Source organism: Charadrius vociferus, unplaced genomic scaffold, assembly GCF_000708025.1.
Source record: "Charadrius vociferus isolate BGI_N301 unplaced genomic scaffold, ASM70802v2 scaffold39, whole genome shotgun sequence".
Classification (NCBI taxonomy): domain Eukaryota; kingdom Metazoa; phylum Chordata; class Aves; order Charadriiformes; family Charadriidae; genus Charadrius; species Charadrius vociferus.
This window is the reverse complement of record NW_009650188.1, coordinates 5,119,556-5,133,451: the sequence shown is the minus strand read 5'-3', so window position 1 is coordinate 5,133,451 and position 13,896 is coordinate 5,119,556. Positions and strand designations below refer to the sequence as shown.

General features: G+C 36.6%; 2 protein-coding genes across 3 annotated transcripts in view; one reads left to right on the top strand and one right to left on the bottom strand.

Moving 5' to 3' along the window:
• RALGPS2 (Ral GEF with PH domain and SH3 binding motif 2) overlaps window positions 1-13,896 on the top strand; it is a 100,170-nt gene that overhangs the window by 45,267 nt on the left and 41,007 nt on the right. The gene's annotated exons all lie outside the window — the stretch shown is intronic.
• ANGPTL1 (angiopoietin-like 1) lies at window positions 47-10,021 on the bottom strand. Its single transcript, XM_009892848.1, has 4 exons — window positions 9,196-10,021; window positions 4,026-4,219; window positions 1,477-1,747; window positions 47-452 (listed from the first exon to the last, which is right to left on the bottom strand). Exons 1-4 carry the CDS (start codon window positions 10,019-10,021, stop codon window positions 265-267), a joined length of 1,479 nt encoding a protein of 492 aa, XP_009891150.1. The 3' UTR covers window positions 47-264.

The following is a 13,896-nucleotide window of genomic DNA, read 5'->3' as shown; positions in this document are numbered from 1 at the left end:
TTGAACAAAGATAAATATGCTTTGCAAGCACAAACATCTGCTTTTGTGAATGTGTGTTTAAAAAAAACACCGTCTGTCACAGTAGAAAAGGTTTCTAAAAAAAGGAGAGGGGAAAACAACAAGGGGGGGGGGAAGACAGGAAAAACTGTAGACCTGCTTTTAGATTGTGCAAAATAATGATTAAAAAATAGTATTTTATTTTTCTGGAACTCAAGCACTGAGAAAGTTATATGTGATCACTTGAGCACTGTGGGATTTTCCTCCTCAGTCTATAGGTCTGATCATCATTTGAACTGCTTTCAAGGAGTAGGAACCTCCCCTGTACTCGGCCCAAAATATTCCGTCCTGATACTTGCTCCTGTAGTGGCCTCCTCTGTACCACACCCCGTTAAGGTTAGAGTGGGCACATGCGTTGTACCACCAGCCGCCTTTGTGAAAATGAGCACAGTTTCCTGTGGAACAGAAAGAAATGGGTGAACTTCAACACTGAAGAGGAGAAATGGAGATTATCAAAAGCTTTCATATTCTGGCTTATTCGTAGAGGGAACTTTGAAGTACTTCATAGCCTGTTGTGGTCGTATCAATTGCTGCTTCTACCTAAATTATAAATTCTGTTGTAACAACGACCATTGCCTGGAGGGGGATTATTGGTGCAGTATTTAATGTGACAGCTGAAAACTAAGGAGATCAGCTCTTCTCAGACTACCAGCCGTGGCTGTCCATGAGCTAACATACAAGGAACTCGGATTATGTGCTGTTTAGAAATACTTTAGTGGAAGCAATGTGAGTTGATACAGTCCCAAGCAGTATGCAGGGCCACAGTTCCACAAAGAGTTGCTTGTAACTTGTGTATTTACTGTTACAGGCTTGTTTAAGAGTTAGCACGATTTGTCTGGCTTTATGGTTATTGACAGCTGAGAAAAAGCAGTTGAAGTATTACACTGCTCAACCTTTCTTTTACTGCTCAGGCTTTAAGGGGAAAGCTGGAGGACGAGCATGGAAATGAACAAAAAAGTGTCCTTTAAGGAGAACAAAACAAAGTGATCTGCCTGTTTCTCACTTATTGGTGCATAACTAAGCCTATGCACAACTGCAGTTCTTTTTACGCTGTTCAGAAGCTTTAGTTCATGGTGATTGTTGTTTTGTGGCCACGGCAGTACTCTGAGAAATCACTTGGACAGGTATTCTGACTGCAGAGAGTCACGTGCAAGTGATAAAGATTTCATTGAGCTGAATATAAAGCTTGCTCAAGTGTGCCTGCAATGAGGGTAGTAGAATTTGAATTTCTGAATGGTGCAGGCACTTGAAGGGGGCCCTGTCAATGTGATTTTTGTCATTACTGGTTTGAAGCATCTTTCAATAGAGTTGTTTCATCATAATTTACATACCTCTTTTGTACTACATTCTTTTTTTAAAGGTGATATTACTAATAGAATCTACTGTATTCACTTTTCACATGCATGTGAGTTTCCATACCTGAATACATATCCCTGTCTCTGTCCAGTGTTGTAAATTGCTTTCCATTATGCCATATCATGGAATCGCCTGCGTTTCCTTGGTATGTTCCTAAACGTAGCCTGTAGAATTCGCTTTCGGGCTCCAGGCGGAAACTGCTGTATTCTGCATAGACTTTCTTATTGCTCCAGTCCTCCAACTCAATCAATAGTCTGTAATTATCCTGATTGGTAAGCATGTAAATATTTTCCAGTCCCAGCCAGTACTCTCCATCAATGTTTCCAAATCCTTTCTGTGCAAAAGAAGATCAGAAGGTGATATTAGCTTAGTTGGTTTTTTTTTTGATTGTCAAAACACTCATCAACGGGAGTATTATAAACCAGTGGAACTTGTACTGAAAGCCTTTGGGCTTCTGAATGACTGCTCAACCCATGTATTTGAATGCTTTATTTTGCTGCACTTCGCCATTTACTTAGTTGGACTGCTAGCTGCATGAGGCACTATGAGAAGCAGTAAAGGTGGCAAAACTATCTGTCTTCTGTGATGTCCTCTTCTTTTTAAGATAAAGGGTGAGAGAATAGGGAAACTGAAACTATATTTCTTGGCAAAGCTAAGGGAACCTGTAAGAATGTATGAATAACGAAATTTAAGGGGATATATTTCCAGGTTGGGGAAAGTATTTATGGATCAACAGTCTCAGTGTTCAAGGTAAATAACTTTTTGTTGCCTTTTTAATGCAACTAGTGTTGTTTTTACTGTAAATTTAACCACATAATTAATCTCTGTTCTTTACTAGATTTATTAGAAATGAAATATTAAGATGTCTTTCCTTTCAAATCACAGACTACCAGTATGGTAGCTGTGAAGTGCTATTTTACATCTGCTGTCTCCTGTCCCTTAGTAAACCAGTGTTGTTAATGTTTGGTGTTGCAGCTAAGGTAGGTATGTCACCCACTGTAGCTGTGGTATGCTTCCTAGTTTCTGAGATCTTCCTGCCCTCCATTGATTATCAACCTACAGTTGATTTCCTGCTTCAGATCACTTTCTGGGGAAGTCTCTCTCCAGTAGATAAACAGTTTAGGCTTCTAACTCAAGCTGCAGTTTCACAAGTGGCTTAAGTTGATCTAGCATCATGCTGCTGCCAAAAATGGTAGCAGCGCTTTTCTCCTGGCTCATGGCCACATTTGCAGTACTTCCCATGCATCAGTATTGTAGCTGTGCAGCCACACAGAGGTTGGGAAAGAAGTAGAAATGTGGGCATGGGAGACATCTCTGCTGTAAGTGGTGGAGGCTTTAGTTTAAAGCAAGTCCCAGAGGTGTACCTTCAAGTACTGGAAGTTAGGTAATAGGACTACGATCTTCCGCCACTGCAATGTAGCGACAAATCTCTTGGGGGCAAATTTGCCCAAGCTCGAGCCATTATTAGGCACCAGTTATACACTCTTCTGCATCTTCCTTGCATTATGTTTGAATGTTTATGATTACTTTGTGAGGCACTCCGTAACTGCCTTATAACATTAAAAAAACCCTCAACCAACCACCACCTACTTTTCTGAGAAGTAAAGACTTTGAATAACTGCTACTAAGGAATGATTAACATTTGAATCATTAAATTCCAAGAATGCAAAAAGTGAAAATCCTCATCTTAATCTTTTGTCATTTCCTTTGTATATATGAAACTTCTTAGATTACTGATTGAGTTAAATGTGGCTCAGTTCTCTCTTCAGATACAATGCACGTGGCAATTGAAAATCCATTTAAAGTGTGCAGTGCATCATAGGGAAAACCTGTGTCCTATACGTATGAAGTCAGCACATCATTACTATTTAAAAAAACACAGCCAAATGATTTTCAGATTTCCTGTCTAGCATATAATTACTCCAAAGCAGCATGTGGTTGTCATCCTAGGCATTATGCCTGCTAGTGCATAATATGACAGTAGCACACAAGAATGTGTTTCCCTTCACCAGCCCTACATCTTCAGATTTCTAACCCAATTTTAAAGGTAGAAATTATTTCCTTTAATTCATTATTAGGAATGTTTAGAAGTTGAGGCCCTGATCCTGCAAACGTATTAATGTGCTTAAATAAATAATTCCACTGGCTGAGATTGCTTATTCATGAGGGAGACAATTAAGCTTTTCAAGTACTTACTGTAGTTCTCAGTGTGTTAATAAAAATCATGTGTTTAGTTAGGTCTTTCTAAGAAATGACTTCCCAGTCACTGTCTAGAATAACGCGTCTCCCCAGTTGTTGTGTTGTACATTACAAATACTGGCTATTTTGACAATAAGTTAGTTCATACAAAGCTAAGTAATGCATTGAGTGAAATAGAACATTCCCACTGAAATATATGTGCCTCCAAGGGATGACCACTCTTTTCAATTATCTTTATAAAATTAATTTCACTAACTTAAGCAGTTATTTCCAGCTCCTCAGTGTTTATCATTCAGTACAACCGTTTGCAATGAAGAATCACACTGGAAATGTTTGCACCGTCTTGATTGTGATGGATAATGTCACTGCCACACTGAAATGAAGCGGCTGATTTTCTGCATTCCAGAATTTACCTTGTAACTGTCCCAGTTCCTGAAAAAGTTGACAGATCCATCTGTCCTCTTCTGAATAACCGCCCATCCTCCAGGGTCCAGGCTGTTCTCACACCACAGTTGCATTGGCTCATTACTATTTTCAGGTTTGATCATATAAATCCCGCTGTTGGAATGCCCAGCTTCCTTGGCTTGTTGGCAGTCTTTGAATGGACCTTTTTGAAAAGAAATAGTGTAAGCATTCAGGCTTGGCTGTGCAGTGGACATTGTTCAAGTATATTTTGTAATGGTAATGGAAAGTCACTAGTTCAATGAAGGTAAAATGACCATGGAAAACAGTGTGAAAAAGTTACTTAGATTAACTGTGTATACATTAATAAACATGTCAATATCCTTTTTTTTAAACAAAAACTTCATTTTGCTAAGCAATTAATGTATTTTGGTTACCAACACCCAATTTTAACTTTGATTTATGCTCTGACTCTTGATATTCAAGAAGTGCATTATGATTTGCATGAACTATTTTCTCCTGTACCACTTTTACAAAAGGTAGATGTCAGTTTACTTTATGGTGTCCTCATGCACCCATTTGAAACTGTTGGAGGTTTAAAAAAAAAACAAACCCAAGACACCCAAACAACCCCCAGGCACACCTGAATACTTAAATAGTTTGCGAGCTGCTGTAAGAAATACTGCCAAAGCCTACAGATAAGGAATTTAGTGACAGATTATTTCTTATACTGCATAACGCTTTTGCCTTTATGTACTTACCCCATTCTAGGATCAGCCTGTTAACTGTGGATAGGATTTCTTTTAAGTTTCATGTGTCATCCTGGTGTGATATGTGTAGATGGATACTCATGACGAAAATAAGCAACCAATGGAGAAGGACTTCTGAGCAGTTAAAATGGCTCACATACTTGTTTTTTGGCCTGTGATTCTACAAAAATGCTGTTGACAGTGCTGCTTGAAAGCTCTATTTCAGACCATGTGAGTAGGGCTTTTACAGATAATACTTACAGGAAAGCGTCTGGTTATTCTGTAAGAAGCATGCAGCTTACATATCTGAAAACTTTCCCTGGTTTGCCTTTCAATTTTTGGTAATATTTTTATTTTCTATTTAGAAAAAGATTTATGTTCATGTATTGCTACTTCAATTGATTTAGAGAGACTGGGTATTTACTAGTGAAAAGCAGGATATGTTCTGATGGTTATTTAGTGGTGGATGCCCTGTATGTATTTGAAAGCTCATACTCAGTAAATCTGTAAATAAATTACCTACAGCTTTCCTCTCATTTTAGAAGGCTTGTTTTCTCAAATCCACTTGGAAGTTCAGAGAAAACTCATCAGTCACAGAAGAAGCTAATGTGCAAAGTAGCATAGAAGACAGCTGTTGAGGTTATTCTTTGATCAAAGGCAGAGGTTGAGTGAGAGTGACCTTCATTGCAGACTAAGGTTGTGTGACAAAAGCAAATTGAAAGTCATGCTTTTTTTAGATTTTAAAGTAGTAGTTGCCAGTTGGGTAAGTGTATAATTAACAAGAAATCCCTAAAGCATTTCATATTAGGGTGCAAAAAGTTCGTGTATCTAATGAAGGTGACTACTTGGAGCTTCTGGCTGTGACAGTGCTACCAAGAATGCTGCAGACATTGAGTCATCGTTAGTACTGCTGCATACTGTACTGTCAGTATTTGACAATGTTTTTGTCATTCTTGCAGTGCATGCAGAGTAACTTAGGAAAGAAATACTGTAGGTTTGGTATTTGAGTGCTTTTTCTGTTGTTCACAATTAAAATTTCCACATAATTTGTGCACATTGCAAAGTTTGTCTGGTGGATAGATGATTTCCTGGACTAAGTTGGGTCTCATTTCCTTTCCTTGAACTGTCTAAAGTAAATTTGGGCTCTGGATAACTGAACAGGAAGGTTGTTCTTAGAAATATTATTGTAAAGCAATTATTGCATCAGAAAAAGTCTATTTTTGGTAATGTTTATTGAATATTAAGAATAGCTGAATTAGATCTGCTGTATATTATTTCACATGATTTCTACTGGAGGAGGAATTGAGGACTCATTTTTCCATGGGAGACCCAAGCAGATGGTTGGAGTGATCTTCAGTAACTTTTAAGGCAGACAGAATTGTACTAGTCTGTTTATATAACACACTTTGATCACTTCTGAAATTCAGTTGGCATTAAGGTCAGAGGATGCAACTTGTCTGCTTTTGGATGCTCAGATTTGTCTATGTGCTTATCATAAGTTACTGTTGTAGTAGAGGTAACAGAATTCTGCTTTTAGTGTAAGGAAATCCAACAAATCCCGTAACTGTTGGTGTATAACCTTGAATCTTTTTTGAGAAGTAAGTAAATTCTTTGTTATATGTAATTATTTTAAGTTCACGGTATAAGAATTCATCCATTTCTTGTCCAGTGGAAATGCTGAGATTTGTGAAACAGTGTAAGATTCTCCATGATGCTGGTGTGAGTGGAGGCTCTGGCTAATGAAAAAAACAAAATTATTCTGTTTAAAATCTTGTTACCTGTGTAAGGAATAAATATGTCGTGCATATCTAGTCTTTGTTAACAGTCTGTGTACACTAAGTTGCTGAGACAATTAGTTATAAATACTCTGAGAAGGTGATCTGTTTAATGCTTCCCTTCTAAAATTGGGGTTTAGATGTGCAATTTAGTACAGATCATATTCTATTGGAAATTAGATGTAGTAGAGCAGGAAAATGATGAAATATTTTAAGTTGGAAGCTTAATAAAATGATGACTGAATCCTATTTTAAGATGCCAAATGTTATCTTGAGTAGATGGTACAGAAGCTGTGTTTGTGTAAGCTTCATATAAAGGAGTTTTTGGGCAGTAGTAGAGGAAAATTCCAAAATAAAATTGGGCATATATTAAAAAAAAAGCTACATTAACTGAGAGATACTAGCAGCAGGGGGGGTGAGGGGTGTGTGTGTAATTTTCGAGTATTCTGTCTACTTTTTGCAACATAGTGGTGATAAAATTTGCCGACACTGGTTATTATTCCAAGGATTAAGATAATTGTTAAAAGTATAATTCACAGGAGCATTACTCTTCCTCAAATTTTAGAGCAATTTTAATGCAAATTAACCAAAATATGATCTCATCCTTCTGTTCCCTATATATTGTGAATTTTACTATCCACTCACAATATTAAGATGAACATTGACCCATCTGTAAACTTCCACTGCATGCATGTATTTGTTAGGTATGACTTCTTCAGATACAGTAGGATAAAGCTCCTACTTGTTTATCCAGTTTTTTATTCTCTTGTAACCAAGTCTTTGACAGGCCTGTTTCTAAATGGAACTGTTTGGTTTTCGTTGGTCTTCTCTGACATCTTTGTACGTTATAAATTGTCATCATCTTTTAACTGGAAAGTTCATTTTCTGACATGGACAGTTTTGTTTGTGTGGACCATTAAATATGCTTACCTTGGTTTAAAAAATCAGAGATAATAACTGGGCATTGTGTTGCAGTTTACAAGTTTTGGTTTTGATGATTGATGCTCTACGAGGTGTAGCAATTCTCAACCCTCACTTTCCCAAGGCACTGCAAGAAACACTGAAACTTCAAACTCAAGAATCTAGTAGTAAATAAAGGAAGTTGAAAAATGTTAAAATAAATTTCCTAAGATTTCTTTTGTGTTCCCTTGCAAAAATGGATTCAAACTCTGAATTTTTAGGGCCAAGGGGTTGGTGAAACCCATGGTAGATAATTTAGAGGAAAATATTTGTGCTACTGCTTCATTTTTTGTATAAGCAGGCGTATATTGAGACAGAAAAAGGTGCAGTTTTAACAAAACCTTGAAGTGTGGGTTTTCTGGGAAACAGGAAGTCACCATTTTTTAGAATTATACTTTTGTTCTCTGACCAGACATTAACATAATGCTTTTACATTAGTTGTTTCCTTTGTGTCATGATGTGCGATTTAAATTCTCATGACATCTGGCATTTTACTTGGGCTTGTGCCTAAATTTTCTGCAGACCCTGAATAAAAAGAGCTGTTCTTTACAGCAGTAGCTAGTTGTTTGTAATGCTGTAGAACAGTCACAAACAAATGTTTGTCTTCATCTTGGGAACCAAGTTGAACTTCCAACTGTGACTAAAGGCAATTTGAAAGCAAGAAAAAACCCAACAACCCAAACATACAAAAAACCCCAAACTAACCCTTTTGGTGTGAAAGCTAACAGAAGCCAAGAGCAAGCACTTGAATGGATGTCTGAATCCATTTGGTTTTCGGAATCCTTAATTATTCTTTTATCACAATTCTGTCCATTTTAATCAAATGAGAATGATGATAGAATTCAGGGCAGCTCAGAGGTAGTTAATTTTCTTGTCACTAGTTTTGTTTCTAGTGATGAACTAATTTATCTAATGACCTGAAGAATATAACACATGAAGATGTGGTACAGTATCCTGAATGTGCTTTCATAGTATTTATGGTATTAGTTCAACTTGCCACCCCCTACTGACATCAGATTACTGGGAATGTAGTTACACATTTTAAATTTTCAAAGCTGAGTGCATCTAGTTGGATCCAGCCTTGATGCAATTATAGTTTCAAACTTATCCTACTCTCTTGAATATTTCAACCAAACACTTAGAGACTTATTGCACGACTGTGTCAGTGGATTTAGATGTTCATTTTGAAGCAGCTCAGAGTAGGAGGAGCAAAATTCTTCTAGCAGGATTAACTTCTGGCAAATGTATCTGTGTAAGTATAAAGGATAACTACGTAAAATTACTTTTTTATTTAAGATGAATTAGCTTCTGTTATTCACGATTGCTGGTTACTGTAATGTGTAGCTAGTAGGCACCTTCAAATAAACAGGGCTAAATACTAGAAGTATACGCTAATATACAATATAAGTAAACCCAGTTGGACACAGAAACCCCAATACTGCGTGACTCAAAGTTGTAAATTCTTCAGACTGGATTTCTGAGTATCAGCTATTTCAACAAATTAATCTTACGCAGCTATAGCATAAGAATTAGACTATTTGGCAAGCTAAAGCTTCAGGGGGCGGGGAGAAGGGAATCAGGAGCAAGTGCTAGCTATACCGGATGCTTTAAATTCTTCATTCTATTCCTATAGCCAGGACAGCTTCCCTCTGAAATAGAGAAATCTCAGGTTAGATAAATAGTGATAGGTAACTCACCCTCATTAATTAAAGCCAGTGGTGGTACTCTGAAAGGACTCTTTGTAGGAGAAGTAGCTGGATCTGGTGGTGGCCTTACATCTCTGTCTCTAGGGTAACCCGGGTCTCGCTGTATCTCGTTACCTCCCAGAAGAACAGGAGTGTATGGCTGGCTGTTAGGAATGTGCTGTGGCACAACTTGAACAAGAGGTGGAGACCCGTGGGTGTCCTGTCGTGAGAAGATTCTCAAGCACTGCTCTTCCAGCAGTGAGATAGTCACAGACTGATTATTTACAAGATCAGTTAGTGCTGCATATTTTACTTCAAGCTCCTTGTATTTTGTTGCCATCTTCAACATTTCTGTTGTTACATTAAGGACTTTGTTTTCCAGTTGGGAAAGCTCAAGTGAGTTATCACGCTTTCGAATTATCTCATGCAGCAGTTGCATATAAAGTTGGGTGACTCGAGAGTTCATGTTACGACTTTCTTTCCTCAGTAATTTTACTTCATTCACAATGTTTCCATCCACGTCCACTACCAATTGCAAAATGTCAATCTCCCGCTTTTGCTTGGACAGGACATCCTTCAAGTTTTCTATGTCCATTCTTGTCACTTCATCTTTTCTGTTACCAGTACCTGGTTCATTAGTGTTCACGCAAATTGGCCCTGTGATTTTTTGTTCTGGGACCAAGAATGTGTAACCACATTTCTTCCCTTCCTCTCCACCATCTGCTGAACGAGGGTGCCTCCGCTGGGATGTTTTATCAGGTGTAGATTGTTCTGTACAGCGCCCAATAGACAACAGGAGGAACAATAGTACACCCAAAGTCCATTTAAATATCTTCATTTTGAAGCAAGTATGATTACTGTCAGGTGACACTATTGAAGAGATAAGAGATAAAATAAATTAGAGCCATAACTAATGCTTCTGTACTGCTTTAACGACATAAGATGATGGATTTGTCACGCTTAATGTACATAGACGAGTCCTTCGCATCTGTCACTTGAAGTTAGGTTCCATTGGATTAACTTCAAAGAATAACTTTGTTTTGAGCAGCAAACCTTAACATTTAGATACTGGATGTAGTAGAACAGTTGTTGCGCTGGATAAACTTTGAGAAATGAAGCTCTGCTTAGATTATATATTATGCTTTCATTATAAATTTGACTGCTTAGATCTGTACTCACTGCAATTAAATTCACTAAGTTATAGAACATACAGGGTGTTTGCAGAGTATCTTCCTGGAAGGGAAGTAGGGAGACAGAGTGATGGCCTATAATATTTTCAAAAATATTTATCTAAATTCTGGAATTTTGATTACATAAGTCTTTCTGGTCCTCTTTTATATTTATGTGCGTGTATATAGAGGTATAATTTGTTAAATACTATATATGTACCTATTCATATATACACACATTTTTCAAATTTATATATACACAGATCATAGAATCATAGAATCGTCTAGGTTGGAAGGGACCTTTAAGATCATCGAGTCCAAACATCAACCTAACACTGCCAAAACCAGCACTAAAACATGTCCCTAAGTAGACTTGAAAAATACAGACATATCAAACACTACTTTTGGACATTAGTGTTAGGCAGGAGATTAGTGTGACATGGTTGTCTTGAACATTGAAAATTACATATTCAAGTAACTTTAAATTTGTAAGTAAAGCCTATAATGCTGTTTGCTCTGTATTTGTGTTCCTATTTAGTTGCCTTTTGAGATGAGCATTTAAAATTGTTGCACACTATTTTTGTATCTTTGAGAACATTTTAATCCAAATAACACTGGGTTATTGGGTGTGTTATCAACATAAATACCATACTGAAGAGGGTCATTCACCTTTTAAAGAAAATAATGTATTTCTTTAACTTTGTTAAAGAATTAAAATGCAGTGATAAAGATTGAAGAATGTTTTTAGAGAACCTGGGGTTTTTTTAACTTTTAAAATATTTATGATGATAAACAAAGGTAGCACTTAAATCAGGGGAAAATACCTCATTTTTCACATCTTATTTGCTTTGTCAAGCAGATCACTCTTCCTTCTTATCTTAGCTGCTGATCTGGCTTTCCTTTCCAGACTACTATTAGCGGTTGTACGAGGCCTCTTACAGTGGCTGTTGTATAGTTACGAAGAAAAATAAAGTAAAACGGGAGAAAGTTAATAATTTTCATGCTGTTCCTGCCAAGTTCAAGTTTAAGTGCATTTGGCAATCCTGAAACAGTTATCCTGAAGGAGAAGCAGACCAGTGCTGCTCCCTTTATGTTCACATTTACAAATGATAAGCTGACTTTTGTGTCAGGTCACTTCTCCATGTTCTGTTACTGGCTTTAATATTACTGCTACAAATGATTTCTGCTCAGTCTCAGAGTAAACATATCAAGTCTTTATTTTTTGGCTTCACTAAGAGCAGTGGTTACAGACTTCAAACCATGCTGTGCATACAGTCAGGAATTATATCTAGGAATCTTGATCGAATGTTCCACTGTTGCCTAAAATACGACTTTTTGGCTGACAGTTGTATTGCAAGCCCTGCTTCTGGGAGGGGAAGAAAACACTTGCTTTTAACACATACAGAAAATCATTTCTTACCCTACATAAATAGAGTGAATACATTAAAGTTTGAAAAAGTTTATATTTAAAAACTTATTTCTGTATGTTTTACTGTTAGTACATAGTAATAAGTATTTTGTTATCTACTAGTAATTATTTTTCTCAAAACCAGAACTTGGTTAAAAGTTTTGTTAATATTTCTCTGTTGAAAGTGTAACTTCTGTGGTGTTTTTTGTTTGGTTGGTTGGGTTTTTTTTTTAAGTAGGAAAAAGTATCACTTCTCTCCATAGCTAATAGTGTGGTTTTATTTGGTAATTTCAGACATCTAAAACATTAATCGCTTGAACAATGCTCAGAGTTGGAAGTTCATTAGTTTAAATTTTCATGAGTTACAGTAAACACATGGGAAACAGGTTTATGTGTGGTTTCTAACTGGACAAGGATGAGCTGAACTAATTGTCTAAAGTTTGAAACCTCTTCACATCTCCTAAATTATTTTTCAGTACTTCTGTGTTCAGTGTTTGCAGATGCAGGGAAAGTGACTTCATGGCATATGGTTAAAGACGAAGCCATAGCACAAGTCCAGTATTTTACTATGTTCACAGTATATAATAGCTACTTCATAGTCTAAAAAGGTGAATAACACTTTAGTTCTTGGTAGTTTTTAAAGACCCTATACAGTTACTTAAATAATGAATGGCTGGGGGTTTTCCCCTCAGCAGCACATTTTTCCCCTGAAATACATTAAAACTTAAATGACTCCTTCAAAACCAAATGTTTTGCAATGCAGCCCACTTTCTGACCATGTATACTGCTGCAGTCTGCTTTTTGCATTTCTTTTAATATTAAATGTGTTCATTTTGAACTTTTACACTTATGTGTTAAAGTTAGAAGTTCCGTGTCTATATATGTGCTGTCAGATCAGAAAATGAATTAAATGGTCTAATATAGCATAACCAAATGCAACAGCTGCATAAGATTATGCCCTACAACTTTGAAATAATTCAAATGTCTTGTATTAAACTGAGACATTCAGATAAGCCGGGATGAATTCCTTCTGAGAATTTGCCTGATGAATTTTGATGTTGAAAAAATTAAACATCTTGCGATGTTGCTTGGCATGTTTGAGCAGCTTAACGTCTAACTTGTTATACAAGAATAGGTTGCGAATAAGATATTTACCTGGAGTTTTAATCAGCTTAGAAGGAAATGAAAATACTGTTTCAGAAACTCCCTGATGTTCTGGGCAAGCAGCTTAAAAAAATATAAACTGTTTATCCAAAATATCACAGAACGATAGCCTAATAAGTAAAACTAAAAGATGACAAATATTACAGTTGGGAAATAGTTTTAGGGTTTTTTAATTAGACACATTATGTCACGGATTCCCAGGTTTAGATGTTTAGGTAGTGTCATAACTGTTATGAGATAAAGTGGTTGAGGCTCAGGGATCAGTTTAGACAGAACCACAGTCTCCAACCCTTCCTGCAAGTTGCTTGTAGTGAGTGGGGCTGCTGAAATGCCTGAATGCAGACCTTGGAAAATAAGCAAGAGAGATCATGATTACAGATGCTATTTCTTTAAAATGTTATTTAACTCTTTATGAACTGTCATTTTTTTAAAATTAGAATAGACTGTTACTTCACTGGTTCTGTCGTGTTTCTGTGTCACCCAGTTCTGGGTCTCAGATTTCTGTAGAAGTTGTGTTACATATGCTCTGGTATGCTGGTATTCTATTGCTTCTGCAGGAGAAAATGTGCGATTTGCTACTCTTCATAGCAATACAAACTTCATGATCATCTTGTCAGAAATACTCAGAGCTGTGGATAGGGCTTCAATACCATTTTGCATTTAATACCATTCCTTTTTCTTCTGGTTATTTTCTTTTTCCAGACTGATCCCCATGAAAAAAAAAACAAAACTTGTTTCCAAAATTAATCTTTGTTTTATTACTTTTAACAGTGTTTAAAAGAATTAAATTCCAATTAAAAAGAGCAAAATAAACCAGTAAACGCTATTTTTAACTTTCACTGAGCAACTGCTATAACATGGGTTGCGTTGCCCCCAAAAATATTGTATCGCTTACAAATATTAGGGTTGCAGGAATGAGGAAGTGTGGAAGCTAGTATATATTTGGCATTTTTTAACTTTCTACACAACAAA